This window comes from Lolium rigidum, chromosome 4 (genome assembly GCF_022539505.1).
Source record: "Lolium rigidum isolate FL_2022 chromosome 4, APGP_CSIRO_Lrig_0.1, whole genome shotgun sequence".
Taxonomy (NCBI): Eukaryota; Viridiplantae; Streptophyta; class Magnoliopsida; order Poales; family Poaceae; genus Lolium; species Lolium rigidum.
In genome coordinates, this window is record NC_061511.1 from 226,065,026 (window position 1) to 226,089,009 (window position 23,984).

Consider the following 23,984-nt stretch of genomic DNA (forward strand, 5'->3'; position numbering starts at 1 on the left):
CTCGAAGAAAATCCCTTAGTGGAACCGTGACCTAGGCCTTTGTGGCGAGGGTCACCGAAGATTTAGGTGAGGCGCCTTCGTGGCGCTCGGTGTGTGGTGTGTCTACGCATCTTGGGGAGAAGCCTTTGTGGCGTTGGTGTGCATCGAGCAACCCATCTCAAGGTGAAGCCAGTTGTGGCGTTCGGGAGCACTAAGCCACCGCACCTCTCCACCGGAGATATCACTCGCAAGAGTGTGAACTTCGGGATAAATCATCGTCTCCCGCGTGCCTCGGTTATCTCTATACCCGAGCTCTTTACTTATGCACTTTACTTTGTGATAGCCACCGTGCTTGAAGTTATATATCTTGCTATCACATAGTTGCTTGTATTGCTTAGCATAAGTTGTTGGTGCACATAGGTGAAACATAGTATATAGGCTTTGGACTTGACAAAGTAAACTCTAGTTTTATTCCGTATTTGTTAAGCCCATCTCGTAAAAGTTTTAAACCGCTGATACGTCTCCAACGTATCGATAATTTCTTATGTTCCATGCTACTTTATTGATGATACCTACATGTTTTATGCACATTATATGTCATATTTATGCATTTTCTGGAACTAACCTATTAACAAGATGCCGAAGAGCCGCTTGTCGTTTTCTCGTTGTTTTTGGTTTCGAAATCCTAGTAAGGAAATATTCTCGGAATTGGACGAAATCTTCGCCCGTGGTCCTATTTTTGCACGAAGCTTCCAGAAGACCGAAGAGCTAAGGAAGTGGGGCCACGAGGCGCCAGCACCATAGGCCGGCGCGGCCCAAGCCCTGGCCGCGCCGACCTAGGGTGTGGGGCCCTCGTGTGGCCCCCCACGTTGCCCTTCCGCCTACTTAAAGCCTCCGTCGCGAAACCCCCAGTACCGAGAGCCACGATACGGAAAACCTTCCAGAGACGCCGCCGCCGCGAATCCCATCTCGGGGGATTCAGGAGATCGCCTCCGCACCCCGCCGGAGAGGGGATTCATCTCCCGGAGGACTCTTCATCGCCATGATCGCCTCCGGAGTGATGAGTGAGTAGTTCACCCCTGGACCATGGGTCCATAGCAGTAGCTAGATGGTCGTCTTCTCCTTGTTGTGCTTCATTGTTGGATCTTGTGAGCTGCCTAACATGATCAAGATCATCTATCTCGTAATTCTATATGTTGTGTTTGTCGGGATCCGATGGATAGAGAATACTATGTTATGGTGATTATCAATCTATTGTTTATGTGTTGTTTATGATCTTGCATGCTCTCCGTTATTAGTAGAGGCTCGGCCAAGTTTTTGCTCTTAACTCCAAGAGGGGGTATTTATGCTCGATAGTGGGTTCATGCCTCGCATTGACACCGGGACAGATGACGTAAAGTTCTAAGGTTGTGTTGTGTCGTTGCCACTAGGGATAAAACATTGATGCTATGTCTAAGGATGTAGTTGTCGATTACATTACGCACCATACTTAATGCAATTGTCTCGTTGCTTAGCAACTTAATACCGAATGGGGTTCGGATGATAACCTCGAAGGTGGACTTTTTAGGCATAGATGCAGCTTGGATGGCGGTCTATGTACTTTGTCGTAATGCCCAATTAAATCTCACTATATTTATCATATCATGTACATGCATTGTTATGCCCTTCTCTATTTGTCAATTGCCCGACCGTAATTTGTTCACCCAACATGCTTTTATCTTATGGGAGAGACACCTCTAGTGAACTCGTGGACCCCGGTCCTATTCTTTACATAGCATACAATCTATCGCAATTGTGTTTTACTATTTTCTTGCAAACAATCATTTTCCACTCGATACGTTTAATCCTTTGTTACAGCAAGCCGGTGAGATTGACAACCTCACTCGTTTCGTTGGGGCAAAGTACTTTGGTTTTGTTGTGCAGATTCCACGTTGGCGCCGGAATCCCTGGTGTTGCGCCGCATCACATTTCGCCACCATCAACCTTCAACGTGCTTCTTGGCTCCTCCTGGTTCGATAAACCTTGGTTTCTTTCTGAGGGAAAACTTGCCAATGTGCGCATCATACCTTCCTCTTGGGGTTCCCAACGAACGTGTGAGTTACACGCCATCAAGCTCTTTTTCTGGCGCCGTTGCCGGGGGATCAAGACACGCCGCAAGGGGAGTCTCCACTTCTCAATCTCTTTACTTTGTTTTTGTCTTGCTTTATTTTATTTACTACTTTGTTTGCTGCACTAAATCAAAACACAAAAAAAATTAGTTGCTAGTTTTACTTTATTTACTGTCTTGCTCTCTATATCAAAAACACAAAAAAATTAGTTACTTGTCTTTACTTTATTTGCCTAGTTTACTTTTTGCTTATTGCATCATGTTTCCTTTTAATTTTACCACAAAAGACATACCGGTAGGACGTGGGTCTATAATTGGGAGAAATAATATAGAAGAATTTTTCAATCATTTTAGTACTACTGAAGATTTTGAAGATAGACACTTGGTAGAACTTGCACCTACCTATGAAATTGCTGCTGCTGCTTTAGTTCGCATGTTGGAAACTAAATTTGTTAATCTCAATCCTATAATCCAACACATGTTTCTTACACTCGGTGATATGGAAGAAGGGGAAAAGAAAGATTTTGTTTTAGAAACTCTTCTTAGAGAATTTGGTGGTCTAGCAAGAGAGGCTAGAAAGGTTTTTGCTAAATTTAATATGCTAGGTTCTCATACTAATTTTGTTGGTCTCCTTGAAAAAATGGACATAGATAGAATAAGATACACTAATAATATTAATGATGGTGGGGAGATCAAAGCACCAATACCATGTAAATTCCTAGCTATGAATGATGCACTAGAAAATAACTATGCTTGGCTTGTTCCGGAAAATTTGTTCGATGAGAGTAGCAAGCCCAAGACTAATGAAAAGGGAGATGCTAAAACTTATGTATCCAATATATTATGCTTGGTTGAGAAAACTCCCAATACCCCTGGTTATAATGTTGATGCCTCATCTCTTGATAATACTTGATTTGCACTTTCTGCGCCTAGCTGAAAGGCGTTAAAGAAAAGCGCTTATGGGAGACAACCCATGTTTTTACTACAGCAATTTTTTTTGTTTTGTTGAGTCTTGGAAGTTGTTTACTACTGTAGCAACCTCTCCTTATCATGTTTTTGTGCCAAGTAAAGTTTCTATGTCAAAGTTGATGTTATATTTGGGATCGCTGCGCAGAAACAGCATTGCTGTCTGTCACGAATCTGGGCACAGTTCTCTGTAAAAAATTCGAAAAAATCTTCCAATTTACGAGCGTGATCCTCAGATATGTACGCAACTTTCTTTAGTTTTGAGTTTTTCCATTTGAGCAAGTCTGGTGCCAGCTTTAAATTCGTCTTTACGGACTATTCTGTTTTTGACAGATTCTGCCTTTTATTTCGCATTGCCTCTTTTGCTATGTTGGATTTATTTCTTTGATCCATTAATGTCCAGTAGCATTATGCAATGTCCAGAAGTGAAAATAATGATTGTGTCACCTCTGAATGTGTGAATTATTAATTGTGCACTAACCCTCTAATGAGTTTGCTTGAAGTTTGGTGTGAAGGAAGTTTTCAAGGGTCAAGAGAGGAGAATGATATACTATGATCAAGAGGAGTGAAAGCTCTAAGCTTGGGGATGCCCCCGTGGTTCACCCCTGCATATTTTAAGAAGACTCAAGCGTCTAAGCTTGGGGATGCCCAAGGCATCCCCTTCTTCATCGACAACATCATCAGGTTCCTCCCTGAAACTATATTTTTATTCGATCACATCTTGTGTTCTTTACTTGGAGCGTCTGTTTGTTTTTGTTTTTGTTTTTGTTTGAATAAAATGGATCCTAGCATTCACTTTGTGGGAGAGAGACACGCTCCGCTGTTGCATATGGACACATGTGTCCTTAGGCTTTACTCATAATGTTCAAGGCGAAGTTTCTTCTTCGTTAAATTGTTATATGGTTGGAATTGGAAAATGCTACATGTAGTAATTCTAAAATGTCTTGGATAATGTGATACTTGGCAATTGTTGTGCTCATGTTTAAGCTCTTGCATCATATGCTTTGCACCCATTAATGAAGAAATACATAGAGCTTGCTAAAATTTGATTTGCATATTTGGTCTCTCTAAGGTCTAGATAATATCTAGTATTGAGTTTTGAACAACAAGGAAGACGGTGTAGAGTCTTATAATGTTTACAATATGTCTTTTATGTGAGTTTTGCTGCACCTGTTCATCCTTGAGTTTGCTTCAAATAACCTTGCTAGCCTAAACCTTGTATCGAGAGGGAATACTTCTCATGCATCCAAAATCCTTGAGCCAACTACTATGCCATTTGTGTCCACCATACCTACCTACTACATGGTATTTCTCCGCCATTCCAAAGTAAATTGCTTGAGTGCTACCTTTAAAATTCCATCGTTCACCTTTGCAATATATAGCTCATGGGACAAAATAGCTTTAAAAACTATCGTAGTATTGAATATGTACTTATGCACTTTATATTTTATTAAGTTGCTTGTTGTGCGATAACCATGCTTCTGGGGAACGCCATCAACTATTGTTGAATATCATGTGAGTTGCTATGCATGTCCGTCTTGTCCGAAGGATCTATCATTTTAGTGGTTGGAGCATGCAAAATTGTTAGAGAAGAACATTGGGCCGCTAACTAAAGCCATGAATCATGGTGGAAGTTTCAGTTTTGGACATATATCCTCAATCTCATATGAGAATAATAATCATTGCTACATGCTTATGCATTTAAGAGGAGTCCATTATCTCGTTGTCCATGTTGTCCCGGTATGGATGTCTAAGTTGAGAATAATCAAAAGCGAGAAATCCAAAATGCGAGCTTTCTCCTTAGACCTTTGTACAGGCGGCATGGAGGTACCCCTTTGTGACACTTGGTTGAAACATGGCATGCAAAGATCCGGTAGTCCAAGCTAAGTAGGACGAGGTGCGGGCACTATTAGTATACAATGCATGAGGCTTGCAACTTGTAAGATATAATTTACATAACTCATATGCTTTATTACTACCATTGACAAAATTGTTTCATGTTTTCAAAATAAAAGCTCTAGCACAAATACAACAATCGATGCTTTCCTCTTTGAAGGACCATTCTTTTACTTTTATTGTTGAGTCAGTTTACCTATCTCCCTCCACCTTAAGAAGCAAACACTTGTGTGAACTGTGCATTGATTCCTACATACTTGCATATTGCACTTGTTATATTACTTTATGTTGACAATATCCATGAGATATACATGTTATAAGTTGAAAGCAACCGCTGAAACTTAATCTTCCTTTGTGTTGCTTCAACACCTTTACTTTGATTTATTGCTTTATGAGTTAACTCTTATGCAAGACTTATTGATGCTTGTCTTGAAGTACTATTCATGAAAAGTCTTTGTCATATGATTCACTTGTTTACTCATGTCATTACCTTTGTTTTGATCGCTGCATTCATTACATATGTTTACAAATAGTATGATCAAGATTATGATGGCATGTCACTTCGTAAATTATCTTTGTTATCGTTTTACCCGCTCGGGACGAGCAGAACTAAGCTTGGGGATGCCGATACGTCTCCAACGTATCGATAATTTCTTATGTTCCATGCTACTTTATTGATGATACCTACATGTTTTATGCACATTATATGTCATATTTATGCATTTTCCGGAACTAACCTATTAACAAGATGCCGAAGAGCCGCTTGTCGTTTTCTCGCTGTTTTTGGTTTCGTAAATCCTAGTAAGGAAATATTCTCGGAATTGGACGAAATCTTCGCCCGTGGTCCTATTTTTGCACGAAGCTTCCAGAAGACCGAAGAGCTAAGGAAGTGGGGCCACGAGGCGCCAGCACCATAGGCCGGCGCGGCCCAAGCCCTGGCCGCGCCGACCTAGGGTGTGGGGCCCTCGTGTGGCCCCCCACGTTGCCCTTCCGCCTACTTAAAGCCTCCGTCGCGAAACCCCCAGTACCGAGAGCCACGATACGGAAAACCTTCCAGAGACGCCGCCGCCACAAATCCCATCTCGGGGGATTCAGGAGATCGCCTCCGGCACCCTGCCGGAGAGGGGATTCATCTCCCGGAGGACTCTTCATCGCCATGATCGCCTCCGGAGTGATGAGTGAGTAGTTCACCCCTGGACCATGGGTCCATAGCAGTAGCTAGATGGTCGTCTTCTCCTTGTTGTGCTTCATTGTTGGATCTTGTGAGCTGCCTAACATGATCGAGATCATCTATCTGTAATTCTATATGTTGTGTTTGTCGGGATCCGATGGATAGAGAATACTATGTTATGGTGATTATCAATCTATTGTTTATGTGTTGTTTATGATCTTGCATGCTCTCCGTTATTAGTAGAGGCTCTGGCCAAGTTTTTGCTCTTAACTCCAAGAGGGGGTATTTATGCTCGATAGTGGGTTCATGCCTCGCATTGACACCTGGGACAAGTGACGTAAAGTTCTAAGGTTGTGTTGTGCTGTTGCCACTAGGGATAAAACATTGATGCTATGTCTAAGGATGTAGTTGTCGATTACATTACGCACCATACTTAATGCAATTGTCTCGTTGCTTAGCAACTTAATACCGAATGGGGTTCGGATGATAACCCGAAGGTGGACTTTTTAGGCATAGATGCAGCTTGGATGGCGGTCTATGTACTTTGTCGTAATGCCCAATTAAATCTCACTATATTTATCATATCATGTACATGCATTGTTATGCCCTTCTCTATTTGTCAATTGCCCGACCGTAATTTGTTCACCCAACATGCTTTTATCTTATGGGAGAGACACCTCTAGTGAACTGTGGACCCCGGTCCTATTCTTTACATAGCATACAATCTACTGCAATTGTGTTTTACTATTTTCTTGCAAACAATCATTTTCCACTCGATACGTTTAATCCTTTGTTACAGCAAGCCGGTGAGATTGACAACCTCACTGTTTAGTTGGGGCAAAGTACTTTGGTTTTGTTGTGCAGATTCCACGTTGGCGCCGGAATCCCTGGTGTTGCGCCGCATCACATTTCGCCACCATCAACTTTCAACGTGCTTCTTGGCTCCTCCTGGTTCGATAAACCTTGGTTTCTTTCTGAGGGAAAACTTGCCACTGTGCGCATCATACCTTCCTCTTGGGGTTCCCAACGAACGTGTGAGTTACACGCCATCAACCGCCTATCCACCTCCCCTCTAGGCGACATCCGTGTCCTTTCACGGCTACCGTGTTGCGTCGACACGGTAGTTCCTGGACGCCGAGGAGGATGGCGCCGTCCTCCTCCTCGTCAGGATCGAGGTCCGGCGGATCGGCGCCTCCGCCGGCGATGCCACGCTACCCCGTCAAGCAGGAGGAGGCGTCTCCACTGCCGACACGAGGGCGCAGCAGCTGCGCCCTCGTCATCCGCGACCAGCCGTCTTCTCCATCGCGCGGGCGGAAGAGGAAGTCCCCGAAGAAGGAGGTTGCCGCCACCGCCGCCACCGCCGCCACCAACCAGCTCACCGAGGAGGAGGCCAAGCGCGCGAAGGACGCCGCGGTGGTGGAGGCGATCGCCAGGTCGCTGAAGGACTGGTGCCCGCCGACAACACCCTCCCCATCGACGCCGCGCTGGAGTAGTCCATGCGGGACTGGGAGCGCCAGGAGGCGGAGCAGCTGCGTCAGCTGCTGGACCTGGCCGCCGCGCGTCAACTCGCCGTCCAAGCCGCCGCACCGGCCTCGGCAAGGAACACCGCGCCCAGGACCGTGCCGCTGATTAAACTGGAGGAGAGCAGCGACGACGACCTGTACCGGTCGACGCCGCCACGCGCCGACGACCCTGGCCAGGGTTCAAGCCGATGGTACGAGGTGCCGCCGCCCGAGGACGCCGGGAACTCCAGCGACGACGACGGCGGCGGTGACTACACGGCCTTCTACCGCCATTTCGAAATGTAGAAGGCCGCTTTTATTAAGTTTAAGTTTTCCTGTCGCCGAATTCAAATATATGTATGAATTCGGCCTATATATGTACGAACTCGCCTATATATGTTAAATGTCATTAAAATTCGCTTATGTTTGAACGAGTTTCGCCTAGTTTTGTCTGAATTCGCCCTATTTTGTCAAAAAATTTCATCCATCCCGAGCTCACTGCTGGAAAAATAGGCTTTCCCAGACAAAAAAAAATACATCCATCCGACACTAAATAACAATAGATTTCGGCCTGGGGAGTCCCAACCCGCTGGAGATGCTCTCACAGTGTGGTTACTTGAAGCTAGCTGCTCCCCGCATGATGCATGTGCGTGCCATACGGAGCATCGGGGAGTCCACGTTGTTGTCGATATACTGTATATAGCCAATGGAGAACATGCACTGTTGTAGTCGGAAAGTGTTTTTTTGGCTCCCGAGATCCCGTGCTCTCATCATTTACAAAAATAAAAGATATTTTTACAAGTTACTAAAATATCTGAAAATAATTTTAGGGATTGTCAATGATAGATCTCACAATCATGCAAAATCTCACCCTGAAATTCGTTTTATTTTGTGCTAGATCAAAATGACAAAATCTGATATGTTTGAGAGATTTAAAAATGACTGCTCAGATCTACACTTTTTCATTTTTATGTACATCAAAATGTAAAGTATTTGAAGCTGATATTTTGCACATTTCTGGAATACAACATTGACTATATACAGATTTATTTTCAGAATTTTTTAAAACTCAAAAATATTTTTTTTTAGTTTTTAAAAAAAACAAGATCACTCATGCCCATGTGCACCAAATCTCTGTCTTCTTAGTATGCTTCATTGCCTTATGATTAGACATAGATTTATTAACTATGATGAAATTTGATAGCATGAATCATAAAGCGACAGATTATGGATGGCCACCTCCTTCGACGACCACATCTTCTTTCCAACGTCATTGGTGGCGTCGGAAGATCACAATTTTCTATGTTTGTGCCTACAGATCATACTTTGGTGATTCGATTTTGGATCTTCTTTCATGGTTGCCACGAGAAGGATTGTCCTTGAAATATTTGTCTCGGCTGCTACGTCTTTGACAGTTGTAACTAGTACTATCAAATCTCTTCGTCGACGACCAGGTTGTTTGGTTGGTTTTTACCGATATACCGGAGGTTTGTTATCCATCTTTAGTTGCCTTCGAAAAAATACAAGATTGTGTCACGGAAGAGGAAAGAGTTTGAAGACTTAATTTTTTTCCCTTTTTAAACTTTATTTTATAATTTTTGAAAGCAGCTCATCTATCTTTACTTGTTAAAATAAATATAGTACTATATGGTATTGATTGTTTAAAAGAAAGCTTACTTATTGTTTGAGGACGAGATGCCAAGGTGACAACACGTGCGTATTTGCAAAGGTGGTATAGCAACGAGCATCGATCAGCTACGAGCTTAACGTGTCGCATCGCGTGTAGCTGTACTGTACATTTAAACAGTTGTGCATACGATGAACCAGAAGAGGAAACGAGCTGACACGAGCCTCGTGCTCAACTGCACATTATTGAAACAGATAATAGTGCACTGATGCAGCGTGATGTCCTGTCTCGCGGCGCCGATAATTGCACAGGACGAGAGAGATGACCGTGTGTGTGCTAGTCATCGGTTCGTCGCTCACACTCGTGATCGATCGACTCGGGCGCCCTCGGCTATATATAACGCGCACCCATGACACGGACGAAAAATGTACTACGAGTATCAAACATCTCAAACACTCGGATTCATCTTCCCATATATCGCCACAACATGGGCTGCCAAGTGGAAGCCGCCATGCCGCCGCCGGCGCAGCCCCACGTCCTCCTCGTCTCCTGCCCGCTGCAGGGCCACGTCAACCCGCTCCTCCGCCTCGGCCGGCGCCTCGCCGCCAACGGCCTCCTCGTCACCTTCACCACTTTCCGCCACGCAGGTCTCCGCGGCATCCACCCCGACGGTGCGTGCGCCCGCGGCGTCCGGTTCCACAGCCTGCTGCGCGAGCGCGACGACGCCGACCAGATGACCCCTGAAGACATGCTACGGTACGTCCTCGAGGCCGGCCCGGCGGCGCTGGCTGACCTCGTCCGTCGCCAGGCCGACGCCGGACGGCCGGTCACCTGCGTCGTGAACACCACCTTCGTGCCCTGGGCACTCGACGTGGCCCGGGATATGGGCGTCCCGTGCATCGCGACGCTCTGGACCCAGTCATGCGCCGTGCTCTCCCTTTACCACCACTTCTACAACAGCAGCACCAGCAATGACAACACCATAACCTTCCCCGAGGCGCCGGAGGACGCGCCGGTGGCGCTGCCCGGCCTGCCGGCGATGTCCATGGACGAGCTGCCTCTCATGGTGCGTCCCGAGTTCGCGCACAATCTCTGGGGGCAGATGCTCAGGGCGCAGCTCGTGGGCGTCCAGGAGGCGAACGCGCCATCGCCGTGGGTGCTCGTCAACACGTTCTACCAGCTCGAGCGTGCCGCCATCGACGCGCTCCCAGTCGCCGTCGTGCCACTCGGCCCGCTCTTAGACGATGACGATGGCGAGACGGGCAACGACGACGACGGCGGCGTGATGGCGTGGCTCGACGCGCAGCCGCCGCGCTCCGTGGTGTACGTGGCGTTCGGCAGCCTGGTGGACATCGGCCCGGACGAGACGGCGGCGGTGGCCGAGGGGCTCGCGGGCGCCGGCAGGCCGTTCCTGTGGGTTGTTCGCGACGACTACCTCCTCCACCCCCCGGAGTCCGTCCTCGCCGCAAGTGACGACGGTCACAATGGAAAGATCGTGGCATGGTGCCCGCAGAGGCGCGTGCTGAGCCACGGCGCCGTGGGGTGTTTCGTGACGCACTGCGGGTGGAACTCTGTGGCCGAGGCGCTGGCGGCCGGGTTGCCGGTGGTCGGGTATCCATGGTGGTCCGACCAGTTCACCAACGCCAAGTTCCTGGTGGAGGAATATGGGGTCGGCGTCCGGCTGCCGGCGCCGGTAAAGCCGAACGCGCTCCGTGCGTGCGTCGACATGGTGATGGACGGGCCTGAGGCGGCAGCAATACGAGCGAGGGCAGCCACGTGGAAGGAGGAGGCTGCAACGGCTATAGCCCACGAAGGGTCCTCTCACCGGAGTCTAGATGATTTTGTTGACATCTTGCGGATACACGTATGAGCTCGAGTAGAGGGTGGTAGCTGTACTTAGAGCATCTCCACTAGTCTCCCCGAGAAGCCCCACGACCACTTTTTTTCATCCGGACGGCGAAAAACGGCCTAGTCAGTCCCCCGGTTCCTCGTTTTGGTCCGGATTTGAGCCTATTTTCGTCCGGACTCCCCATGCCATCCTCGGTTTCCCGGGGGTCTCCCGGGGACTCCGGATGAAGCTAAACCAACCGCCCACGCCCACGTGTCTCCTCTTTTGTCCGGATTCCCCGAGTCATCATCTTTTTCCCCGAGAAACGCCGCTTGGGGAGCACACGACTGGGAAACTACTCCTCCCCACGCCAAATCTTCCTCCAATCTGGACGAAAATTTCGCCGGATTTAGGCGTGAGGAGTGCCAACGAGTGGGGATGCTCTTACGGACTGGGTGTGTTACGGATGATCTACGCGCTGATGTGTATTGATTAGGTTGGTTAAATTCTGAATGCTCCCTGGAAATCCGGGCCAGTAACTGATTTCTCCAACTGCCTGCTGTGCTAAATCTGAGTCCGTAGGAAAATTTTGTAAAAAATGTCCGTAGGTGTAGCATTCAGGGTGGTAGAGGAGAGTGGAGATTGTCCTGTGCACCGTGTACGGCACCTCCCGTGCATTGGTCATATCATTATGTTTCAATCTGCGTGGAACAATTTTGCGAAACTTGATAAAAGAGTGTGGCACGAATCTTAAAGCAGAAAACCAATGGAAGAAAGGTGCACGGAACAACTCGGATGGTAGAGCTAAATTTTGCACCACAAGAAATATGTTGGCTCGCGACTCATCATTTGTGTCACTAGATCGTCACGATTTTTCATCTATGACGATTCTATGACAAAAAAATATATCGTCGAAAATGGAGCGGCATGAATCAACTACAACGACGTTTAGATTGAAATCGTCATAATCGTCTATGATAATATTGGATCGTCGTAACCTCTATGAGGATCCATTATCGTTGTTAGCGATATAGCCAGGCCACATCAGATCCTACGTGGCACGAAAATCAAATCGTAGTAGATCAAAATCAGCACAGTTCAATTTGCTGCTCTCAATGGGCCAAGCCCAATAATTTTGTCCGGTTATGATTTTTTCTGTCAACTGTGGTCATCTGCATGGGCCAATTACAACATTTCAGCATTCTATTTTATGGGCCTTGGCCATTTACACTCTTCGTTTTTTTTTATTTTAGGCCTTCTATTTTAGAAGCTGGTCCAATCAGTCAGATAGTTTCTACTTATTGGTCCCACATGTCAGTATCGTTAAAAATGCCTGATCCTTTTAAGAAGTAGGTCCCAGGAGTTAGAATTCACGGTTTCAAATAACAGATAATCAATATTTCAAACAGAATTTGAACGCATGAAATTCTTCAAATAACATTGAAATTTGAAAATTACAATATGTATGCCTATTATTACAACATATATAAGACGCTACTTTTTGTTGGCTTCTTCAAATGTCATATGCCTGGAGCTTCTGTAAAAGAGGCCTGAGCAAACTAAGTCCCTAACGAGGAACCTGCAAATCAGCTCAAAGTGTAAAACATCACATATATCATACAAATTTTGAAGCAACACTTAATAGAATTGATGCTGCAGCAAACGTTCAGATCTCTAAAGATGGTTACAGAAATCGGTTTCTAGAAAAGAGGTATTGGCGAAGATAGAGGTAACCATGTCATCCACCCTGGCAATTTTTAAATAAAGATAGCAGTTTCGGAATCTACCGTGCCCTGAGAGCCAACTTTTAGGCCGCTTTGAGAACCTTGCAATGCACGTACGTGGGACAACGTGGCGAACCAACCAGCCTCAAAACTTGGCCAGCGCATGCTGGAAATGATATTGGGAGGAACCAAACTTGCCCTAAATCAAAAGGCGTAGAGGACCTTATTTAGTATTCTTCAAATTTATGAACTATGATGAAATTTGACGACACGATACGGGAACAAATGGATGGCCCGGACATGTGCCACCTAGCCTAGACGCTAGAATCACCATGTTCATCGAGAATAGCACCATTTTAGGATCCGCTTTGAACTTTGAAGAGGGAATTAACTTTGTTGTTGTTTGAATTGTACCCATCTATCGTTTTTAGCGATATGTACGTAGCTGCCTTCACCTCCACCTCCTTCGTAGATTGGTTTCCCCTACTCCATCCAGCCTGCTAGAGTTGGGATGGTGGGAACTCGATCTATGTGTAACGTTTGAAATAAAATTTGTGCTTTTAATAGATTAAATTAAGATTTTGGTAGTCGTCTTGTTTTTGGCCCCCACCTCAATGGAGATGTCTATAGTAAGTGATCTTGAACACATTATTCGATGACCACATCTTATATCCGACATCAATGGTGACATTGGAAGGTTACAATTTTCTAGGTTTGTGCATACAGATCTTGCTTTGGTGGGTCGATTTTGGTTTTTTTCTCATGGTTGCCATGAGAAGGATTATCCTTAAAATATTTTTATCCGCATAACCACTGTTCAAAAAATTGGCCGAGATACCAATTTATCGGCTGATTTATCGTAAATTGGGCGGTAACCGATAAGATTTTGACATATCGGCTAATTTATCGCGCCAATGATATTTCGGCCGATTTTCTGCCTAAGAGTCGATATTTCACCCGATTTTCACACTCATGGCCGATCTTTCGGCTGATTGTCAAATAAATTTCGATGAAATTTCGTATGGGAGTTGTTATTTTTGTCCTATGGATTTTTAGAACTGTGCATTAGCTTAAATTTTTCATTTTTATTGATTCAAGTGCAAGGAATCAAGGTAATAATTCTATTCAATGCTTCAATATTGTTTTCTAATAGCATATTTTAGAAAATATAGTGTCAAAAATTAGGATTTACAAAAAAATAAACCGACGAATGGCTGACCGATAAAATCGATTAATCGACCGATAAGCGATTAATCTCTATTTTGAGAACGATCGATAAGTTAAGATTAACGATTTTCTTGAACATTTGGCATAATGATGTTGGTACAAATGTTGATTGGGTGTGCTCATGAACATAGCCTTGATATTACGGCATAAATTAAAATTATAGGAGAACCTTCATTAGTATTTATAGGTCTATGATTTGATATCTATCTTCAGCTATCTTCAAAAAAAAATACAAGGTCGTATCATGGAACAAGAAAAGAGTTCGAAGATTTTGAAGATTTGATTTTTTAAAAAACTTTATTTAACTTTTTTTGAAGAATAAACGGGGGACGATCGCTCACCTAAACTCAGTTTTCATTAATTAACGGGGGGTTAAAGGGTGCAACACCAGGGGGGGCGTAAGCCAGCAATCCTGGGTCTGGGAGGCGCATACCGCGCACATCAAGAAGGGGAGCCAGCTAGAGGAGGGCTTTGTTTAATTTATAAGGTTTGAAAGAAGCTCATCTATACCTATTTATAAATAAAAGCTTAGTTATTGTTTGAGGCCAAGATGTCAAGATGACAACACGTGCATATTTACAAAGGTTGGAGCAACGAGCACCAGCTACGAGATGTACATGCCGTATCACGTATAACTACAGTTAAACAGTTGTGCACAAGATGAACCGGGGAAAAAACGAGCTGCCACGAGCCTCGTGCTCATTATTAAAATGTAGTGAGGCAGCGTGATGTCCTGTCTCGCGGCGCCGATAACTGCACAGGACGAGATGACCGTGTGCTAGTCATCGGTTCCTCACTCACACAGTCACACTCGTGATCGATCGACTCCGGCGCCCTCGGCTATATATAACGCGCACCCTTGACACAGATGGAAATATCAAGCATCTCAAACACTCAGATTCCTCTTCCCATCGCCACAACATGGGCTGCCAAGTGGAAGCCGCCATGCCGCCGCCGGCGCAGCCCCACGTCCTCCTCGTCTCCTGCCCGCTGCAAGGCCACGTCAACCCGCACCTCCGCCTCGGTCGCCGCCTCGCCGCCAAGGGCCTCCTCGTCACCTTCACCACCTTCCTTCACGCAGGCCTCCGCGGCATCCACCCGGACGGGGCGTGCGCCGGCGGCGTTCGGTTCCAGTACCTGCTGCGCGAGCGCGACGACGCCGGCCAGATGACCCCTGAACACATGCTACGACTCGTCCTCGAGGCAGGCCCGGCGGCGCTGGCTGACCTCGTCCGTCGTCAGGCCGACGCCGGACGGCCGGTCACCTGCGTCGTGAACACGACCTTCGTGCCCTGGGCGCTCGACGTGGCCCGGGATATGGGCGTCCCGTGCATCGCGACGCTCTGGACCCAGTCATGCGCCGTGCTCTCCCTTTACCACCACTTCTACAACAACATCAGCAGCAATGACAACACCATAACCTTCCCCGAGGCGCCGGAGAACGCGCCGGTGGCGCTGCCCGGACTGCCGGCGATGTCCATGGACGAGCTGCCTCTCATGGTCCGTCTCCGTCCCGAGTTCGCTGGCAACCTCTGGAGCCAAATGCTCAGGGCGCAGCTCGTGGATGTCAAGGAGGAGAACGCGCCATCGCCGTGGATGCTCGTCAACACGTTCTACCAGCTCGAGCGCGCCGCCATCGACGCGCTCCCAGTCGCTGTCGTGCCACTCGGCCCGCTCTTAGACGACGACGATGGCGAGACGGGCGACGACGACAAAGACGGCGTGATGGCGTGGCTTGACGCGCAGCCGCCGCGCTCCGTGGTGTACGTGGCGTTCGGCAGCCTGGTGGACATCGGCCGGGACGAGACGGCGGCGGTGGCCGAGGGGTTCGCGGGCGCCGGCAGGCCGTTCCTGTGGGTTGTTCGCGACGACTACCTACTCCACCCCCCGGAGCCTGTCCTCGCCGCGATTGAGAGTCACAATGGCAAGATCGTGGCGTGGTGCCCGCAGAGGCGCGTGCTGAGCCACGGCGCCGTGGGGTGTTTCGTGACGCACTGCGGCTGGAACTCTGTGGCCGAGGCGCTGGCGGCCGGGGTGCCGGTGGTCGGGTATCCATGGTGGTCCGACCAGTTCACCAACGCCAAGTTCCTGGTGGAGGAATATGGGGTCGGCGTCCGGCTGCCGGCGCCGGTAAAGCCAGACGCTCTACGTGCGTGCGTTGACAAGGTGATGGACGGGCCTGAGGCGGCAGCAATCCGAGCGAGGGCAGCCACGTGGAAGGAGGAGGCTGCAACGGCTATAGCCCACGGAGGGTCCTCTCACCGGAGTCTACATGATTTTGTTGGCATCTTGCAAAAACATGTATGATGTCCAAGAGTTGGCACGGTTAGCTCGAGTAGAGGATGGTAGAGCGGTTTTGGCTGATTTGACTAAGGAGGCTGCGGAAAGTCATTTCTAACGGAGACCTTTCCTACTAGGTATCCATCCACCGATCATTTCCTCGTGATTTGTGCTAGACCTCTTCTCTATATTTAGTGGGCATCATTTTCATGTGACATATCTTTGGAATCTAAATAAATTTTTAAGTAACATCTCGTATCTTTTTTATATGAGCCGGAATTCACCTCAATTGAAATGAAAAACAACTAAATAATTCAAATATGTCAGGAATATATGTATAATGAGGTTAAAATAACAAGATTTAACTAGAATTTCAATTTATCTAATAAATATCATAGATATACCATATCAAATAGGCAATAAATTGGAGAGAAATCCGCATGAATCGTGAGACCACCACCGTCATATTGAGACCGGTAGGAACTAGTTGTGTTAGAAAATCCGTTCTTGAGTATGCTGGGCATTCGCGGTTACATAGTTACCGGAAACCTACATAACCTATGATTATCCCGCAATTTAGGCAAAGTCGTAAAATATTTTGCCTGCTGCCCTCAAATCATTTTTTTACCGCACCATATCCCCAGTTTTCGTGACTCCATATTCACTTCCACTTATCGATTGGAAAATGTGGCAGGTCACGCGCCCCTAGCACTGCCCCCGCCGTCAGTTTGAGCTGCCCCTGGCGACTCCTCTCCAACGAGAAGGTCCCTCGTCATCCGCCACGAGATGACCGGAGCGTCTGCCATGATCTGGCTTGGAGCAACATGGAAGACCCTGCAACGCTCGAATGACCGCAACTGCCTGTTCTTGAGCTGCTCCGTCGAGTAGAAGCCACTGCAGGAACTCACAACTGATCGAGGTGGTCATCTCTGGTGGCAGGCCCAACCCATAAATTAAGTGAGGGACTTAAGTGAGTGTGGGCACTGTTGTTGGGCTGTTAGGGGGGCTTTGCAACGAATTATTGGGCTTCAAATCTTAAAAATCAAAAATTGAGTGTCTCTATGTAGGTTCACCCCTTGTCGTCGGTGATTCCTATTCATCGCTCAATGCGGGCTCTATCCGGTGCGCCGCACAGGGGTGGATTTGTTGGGCCGGCCCATTACTAGCGATGGGTTGCTATTTTGGGTTTTCGTGTATGTTTCCTACTTTCCTCGTTCTCATCCGGTTTTCTTTTCTGTTCCGTTTTTTTTTCGATCTTTCGTATTTTTTTCTGTACTATCGTTTTTCTGATACTAGTAAGCGTGCACGTGCAACGCACGTTCCATACTTATAAAGCCATTTAAATGCGTCTCGAAATACATGATCCATACACATAGTTACATAAAATGCATAATTAAATAAATGTACTATAATAGTTACATAAATACTTAGAAAACATGAACCAAGCAAAAAACGTCTATTATGCTTCTTTCATAAAAGTCCATCTAAGTATGCGATCTATAATGCTTCGTTCCATGGCTGGGATATTGTTTAGAGCCTCATTCCCCTCGTACTTCAAAATATGAACCACAAATTGCCTCCTCATTTCAATATCATCCTACATATGGATTATACAAACTTATTATAAAAAAAATCAAAAGTATCACTTATAAAAATTCGCATGTTGTAAATACTTACCATGCGTATTGGAAAATGGAACACTCCATCATACCAAGAGTGCATAAAATTGAAAACCAAATAACTTCGACGAGCACTGCATGTTTGAAATGTTAAATTGTGCGTTGAATCATTAAAGATTGTAATGCATTGACAAGATCCATACCCGTTTGAGTTTGTCGGAACAACGGGAACTTTGCATCCCCATTTGAATAGGTCCTCGTTGAATGCAGGGTTTGCATGTCGAAGTGAATGGTTTAGATTTTTTACCATAGTTTTAAATATATTTTTGCCCATACCAGGTATTGGAAGAGGGTCCAAAATAGTGACAACTTTTTTGTTTTGATCCAAGACGAATAATTGAAATAGCCCAAAAGTATCGCAAGGTAATAAAATCTGCAAGGATGCATATAATTTGAAATGTATTAATAATTAGGACCAAACAAACCACTGTTAGTAACGTTTAATTAAAAACTTACCATATTGCATTCTGAGATATGGTACTCATTGCTATCAGGCCAACAGTTAAACAAATGTGACAACTTAGTAATATCCAACTTTTCATTGCGCCTTGGATCTCGTGCATATTGGGACATCCACTAAAAATAATAAGACATTAGTAGAATGAAAAAAATGTAATATGTGATAATAATAACTTACACAAAAGTTCAGATCCATGTAATGAACGGGAATATCTCTAACAAGCTGGATGTCATGGCATGCTAGTATCCGCACAGCCATGTTAAAGCAATTTGCGTCCATATATTCATCCACCTTCAATACGTTCCTTATCTGTCTTAGAGTTAATCTAATTGGATAAGGATTAGAGCTTATCACCCATTCGGTACTGCGAAAGAGAAATTTTGTGAAGTACAATTACAAACATGTATCACAAAATAAACTTAGAGAAAAAGGATGCTTACTCCAATAACTGGACATCATCAACCATGCTAATGCGTAAGCAAAGTTCATCTATTAAGTCAGAGTTTGTTGGTTTGAAAGACGGTGAAAGGCCCAATGATAGTGATAGAGGCTCCACTTCTGATGATTCCATTAAGTTGGCCTTTGTTGGATCGAGGGGCGGTAAAAGCACCAATGACGGTGACACGAGCTTAACTTTTGATGATGAGTTTGATAATTTTGTTTTCTTAGGTGGATCATCCAGAATCATACAATCGGTGGGATCCGTGTTATCGTCCTCATCAAGGGACAAATCTCGATTTCTTATGTCATCATTGTTCAATTCCGAATCGACCAATATTACCGCCAATTTTGTCCTAAAATTTATCATGTGTTCCTAGCAAGTAGTAATCAGAATTAGCTTCTAAAATAAGAATAATAATAATACAATATTTAATGCATGATACCAAGTGAAATATACCTGGTAAAAAATGTCGGACAAAATATTTCCTGTCCGAGTATTCCATGAAATTTAACATCCACAATCCACACGATGACCTGCAAGATTAGATGATACATATATTTTTAGCATACTCAATATAAACATTACCATGGGCTTAATACAAAAATTAGTTGGTAGAAAAGGACACTTATCAGAAAAAAAAAGTTAATACTAAAGGAGCAGCAAAAATCAACAAATCATGGATATAATAAAATGTCCGTGAAATAAATAAAATAAAAAAACATCCGGCCAGGCGGCCACACTCCCAATTCCCCATCCCTTTCCCTCAAAAAAACAAAACAAAAAAAAATCCCCCATCCCTAACCTCTTCCCATCACTCACATCCCCCGCGCGCCTCCTTCCTCCCCTGTCTCCATTTTCTCCACCTCCCCGGCTCGACCCCCGCGCGCCTCCTTCCTCCCCGGCAAGGCCCCCCACCGCTCGCCCCGCCCGCCCAATTCGCGCGCAGCCGGAGCCCGGGCCGACGGAGACGGCCGACCCGCACGCGTCCTTCCTCCCCGGCAAGTTCCCCCACCGCTCGCCCCGCCCGCCCAATTCGCGCGCCGCCGGAGCCCGGGCCGACGGAGACGGCCGACCCGCGCGCCTCCTTCCTCCCCGGCAAGGCCCCCCACCGCTCGCCCCGCCCGCCCAATTCGCGCGCCGCCGGAGCCCGGGCCGACGGAGACGGCCGACCCGCGCGCCTCCTTCTTCCCCGGCAAGGCCCCCCACCGCTCTCCACCAGACCACGCTGAATCATATGCCGGGATGATGCACCGCCACCCTCTCCTCACGCGGACGCGTTGGCCTGGATGCCGCTGCTGCCCCAGTTCGCCCGCCCCTGCAACCTTTGTCTCCTGAAGCTAAGCGTGCCTGCAGGAGCAAGGTTAGGCCGCCTCAGTTTAGTTTTTTTTTTGTATTTATTATTCGTTTCTAGCTGTGGATTGATGGTACTGGAACACGAATTTAGAAGTATGCCTATTCAGATGTATTGTGTGCTACATCGATCTACTTTCCTCAATATATGCCGCTGGACAAATAGTATCCCGTGCAGTCTTCACTATTGGCTTAAGTATCATGGAAGGAGTGTTCTATTTTTTCCACACAGTTTATTGCACATTCAGATTTAACCTTTCAACATGTCTCAAGCTGAACTCGAGATAGCGCATGAACGTTTTATGGCCAATTCAGGATTGTTGACAAATAGGAGCTAACAATTTTTCGTGTAAATGGAAAACGAACCAATTTGCTCACTTTTGATTTTGTTGATTCACAAGGAAACCTCTGTATTCACTTTGCTTCATACAAATAAAAATGGTTAGTTATATTTGGTTGTTGAAAATAGTTGAAGCAAATTTGTGATGTGTTCTGTTGTGTTATCAGATTACTATTATATGACATATTGGTACAGCAATAAAAGTCTATGGACCTGAATTTGAATTTTCAAGTTTAGGGGCTGAAGCGACATATCTAGGAATTAAAAAATATACGGTCTACTTCTGTCCTAATAGGTAGTACTACATATTATTATGAAAGGTTTTCATAAAAAATTGGTATGTGAAAACACTCTTCTATTTCCCATCTGATGCAAAAAGTGAGCTAGGAGGTGTACCCATCTGTCTGTAGGCTGCTCTTAATACACTCTTCTATTTTCCATTTTTTGATGTTTACGTCCTTCCATTTATCAGATCTTAGTTCCATGCACGTCGATGCATATGTGAAAACATTTTCCAGTCCTTGTAGCTGTTGCAAGGATACATGACAAAGTATTAGCATCAGAAGTGAAGACTAACATAAATAGTGTTATGAAAAGATGGCGCAGTGGGACTAATTGCTAACCATAGCAGCGAGATCTTTGCGGTGCATTCCACTGCCTAGCGAGTCGAGCACCTGGATACATCTTAATCTGGCATTTATAACTGCTACGTACCAATGAATGTCATCAATGTTTATTGGAATGAATATCTGAATAAAATTGTTCCGTTAGTTTAGGTCCCATATAGAGAAATATTCATCCTCGATTGAATTCATAGTAATATGTAGGAAACTGCTACTAACCATATCATGCTTCAAATAAGTTTTGACTCTTTTTAATACCCATGGTGGTGGGTCATCCCCTAGACAGCTACCAGTCTTTATCAACTTAGAGATGCATGCATTCTCTAAGAACACACTTCCACCTGACCTTACCTGTAGATGCTCTTTTCCACTTATGCAATGTATGTACGCGTTTATGATCTACAATATGAAGTGCATACATTGGTTATAGGAGATAATAGATACTCATATACAAAATGCATCTGCTTGTCATAAAGCTATATATATATGTACTTCATCGCCAACGAATTCTCCGGGAGTTAAAAGAGATAGTAATTGGGGCTTTTTTAGATATGCGTCTTCAGTTAGATGAAAACGGAAGAACGATTTAGTTTACGATTTTAGCCGGAACTGAGAAATTTAAAATCAGTTATTCTTACTTTGAGCGCAGTTTGATGGTGTAGATTGATTGTCGAGAACACGCGGAATTTTTAGACCATCTGCGCGGATGAATTGAATATATATAAGATCTAGTAGTAAGCATATGAATAGGAAAGTTTTTTTCGTTTATACCTTGTATTGAATCAGAACGTCTGTTGAGTACATTTGTTATGTCGCTTAAAGTAGGCCGAGGCATTTGTCCTGTCATAATAAGCTCATGAACAATGTTACATGATATACAGTAAGCATATGGATAGTAAAGCTGTTTAAAAATGTTGTTGTTGTCTATACCTGTTGTTGTTTCCGAACGGTGACTGTGTACGGTTGTTGTATCGCCTAAAGCAGGCCGAACCAGTACTCCTGTCAAAATAAGTTCATGATCAATGTTACATTATTTCCAGTACAAGTATATACCCAAAATTTATTGATTTCATTATTTAGGATATGTAAATAGTATTGTTTAGTTGTGCATTTTCAGGGTTGGGAGATTTGACGAAAAATGATATAGTACATGGCTAGACTGTCTAGGACTCCAACTATACATACATGTAACTTCTACCTGGTACAAACTCGGCCCTACGCCAAGTATATAATTGGCTACCGTATATTTAACCCTTGACATAGGACATATAAATGATGTTGACCAGAGGTGGTGTATTTCTTATCTGCTAATGGGGAAAGCTTCTATCCCCACATCATGATTAATAGCTTTTTTGTAAGGTGCATATTCATATGCAAAAAAATAAGGACAATTTTGCATTTCTATCCTGTTTCGTTTGCAGCAGTATTGATATTTACAGAGATGATTGTCTTGCGCTGACACAACTGATGTTGCTTGTTGTGCTCTTCAGATGTTGATGCCGGAGATGGACCTTGGTTATGAGGTCACTCATATAACACTCAATACTGATGGTCCATCACTACTCCTAGCTGGATCACATAACATAAATGTTTTGTATGTACATGAGAGGGTATCTGAAGATGGTGATACAATCATATGCAGGTATTATATCTTCATTACAACTTCATCTTATATTGGAAGCCACAGATCAACAAAAAGAGTCGATTATGAAATACCTTCAGTTAAAGTGTTGAAATGTGATTGTCTATTTGCAGCACGCCGAGGATTGGTATCTCCAGGATCTATTAACCAGTTTGGATATGTAATACAAATGAGGAAAATGAGGTTGTATTAGGCGTATGAACTGTATTCTTTGGTACGAAACCTGAATTTTCGTTTTGCATCTTGTGCGTGCGGTCGTGGTCTGGACCTGGCGATGCAGTGTTGTCGCGGCAGAGAGGCGTGGAGGATTGGAGGCTCGCGTGGTGGCCGACGGCTGTGTCTGCGGACGATGTCCAGGATGCCGAGGATTGGAGGGTGTCGGGGTGGACGATCTCCTGCAGGATGGCTGCTTGCGTCGACGATGTCCAGCAGGATGCAGAGGATTGGAGGGTGTCGGGGCTGGCGTGGTAGACGATTTCCGGCAGGACGGCAGGGTGTGGCGTATGAGAATCTGGGGCAGGGCGTGGGAGGATGGCCTGCTGTAGGCTGTTTGAGGCTGTTTGAGGTAGGAGATATGCGGAAGTTATTTTTCCCCTTAATTTGTGGCTGAATTTTAGAGATACGGGTGGGAGATTTGATCTCACGGGGTGGGGAGATGGAACAAATCTGGATTGTTAGATTAATATGCACGGATGGCTGAGATGTATTTTTCCAACGGCACTTCGTGCCTTTATAAGTAGTAGAGATTGGTATCTCCAGGATCTATTAACCAGTTTGGATATGTAATACAAATGAGGAAAATGAGGTTGTATTAGGCGTATGAACTGTATTCTTTGGTACGAAACCTGAATTTTCGTTTTGCATCTTGTGCGTGCGGTCGTGGTCCGGACCCGGCGATGCGGTGTTGTCGCGGCGAGAGGCGTGGAGGATTGGAGGCTCGCGTGGTGGCCGACGGCTGTGTCCGCGGACGATGTCCGGGATGCCGAGGATTGGAGGGTGTCGGGGTGGACGATCTCCTGCAGGATGGCTGCTTGCGTCGACGATGTCCGAGCAGGATGCAGAGGATTGGAGGGTGTCGGGGCTGGCGTGGTAGACGATTTCCGGCAGGACGGCAGGGTGTGGCGTATGAGAATCTGGGGCA

At 45.6% G+C, this 23,984-nt stretch overlaps 3 protein-coding genes and 1 long non-coding RNA gene across 6 annotated transcripts; 3 read left to right on the forward strand and 1 right to left on the reverse strand.

Moving 5' to 3' along the window:
* Positions 1-9,735: 9,735 nt before the first annotated feature.
* On the forward strand, positions 9,736-11,118 carry LOC124648332 (gallate 1-beta-glucosyltransferase 84A24-like). Its single transcript, XM_047188116.1, has one exon. It carries the CDS (start codon positions 9,736-9,738, stop codon positions 11,116-11,118), a length of 1,383 nt encoding a protein of 460 aa, XP_047044072.1.
* A 3,830-nt stretch (positions 11,119-14,948) lies between these two features.
* On the forward strand, positions 14,949-16,334 carry LOC124648333 (putative UDP-glucose glucosyltransferase). The gene has a single exon (XM_047188117.1). It carries the CDS (start codon positions 14,949-14,951, stop codon positions 16,332-16,334), a length of 1,386 nt encoding a protein of 461 aa, XP_047044073.1.
* Positions 16,335-20,089: 3,755 nt separating this feature from the next.
* Positions 20,090-23,706, forward strand: LOC124707169 (nuclear pore complex protein NUP88-like). Of its 3 annotated transcripts, none has more exons than XR_007004759.1 (4): positions 20,090-20,248; positions 22,319-22,402; positions 22,692-22,843; positions 22,957-23,663. XR_007004759.1 is itself a non-coding variant. In XM_047238831.1 (4 exons), exons 1-4 carry the CDS (start codon positions 22,352-22,354, stop codon positions 23,610-23,612), a joined length of 237 nt encoding a protein of 78 aa, XP_047094787.1. In that variant the 5' UTR covers positions 21,766-22,351; the 3' UTR covers positions 23,613-23,706. The 3 variants fall into 3 exon arrangements, 1 of the variants encoding a protein (XP_047094787.1); XM_047238831.1 differs by lacking the exon at positions 20,090-20,248 and having other exon boundaries at positions 21,766-22,402; positions 22,957-22,970; positions 23,593-23,706; XR_007004758.1 differs by lacking the exon at positions 22,319-22,402.
* On the reverse strand, positions 20,861-21,559 carry LOC124707171. Its single transcript, XR_007004760.1, has 3 exons — positions 21,421-21,559; positions 21,202-21,327; positions 20,861-21,105 (listed from the first exon to the last, which is right to left on the reverse strand). It is a non-coding gene; the product is annotated as an uncharacterized LOC124707171 (long non-coding RNA).
* Positions 23,707-23,984: the final 278 nt, after the last annotated feature.

What these genes read in the sequence shown, in the direction of transcription:
- LOC124648332 (XM_047188116.1), top strand. Translation starts at nt 9,736, where the DNA reads ATGGGCTGCCAAGTGGAAGCCGCCATGCCGCCGCCGGCGCAGCCCCAC.
- LOC124648333 (XM_047188117.1), top strand. Translation starts at nt 14,949, where the DNA reads ATGGGCTGCCAAGTGGAAGCCGCCATGCCGCCGCCGGCGCAGCCCCAC.
- LOC124707169 (XM_047238831.1), top strand. Translation starts at nt 22,352, where the DNA reads ATGGCTAGACTGTCTAGGACTCCAACTATACATACATGTAACTTCTAC. An exon ending in ATACATGTAACTTCTACCTG is followed by an intron (nt 22,403 to 22,691) that starts GTACAAACTCGG and finishes TGTGCTCTTCAG; the next exon opens with ATGTTGATGCCGGAGATGGA.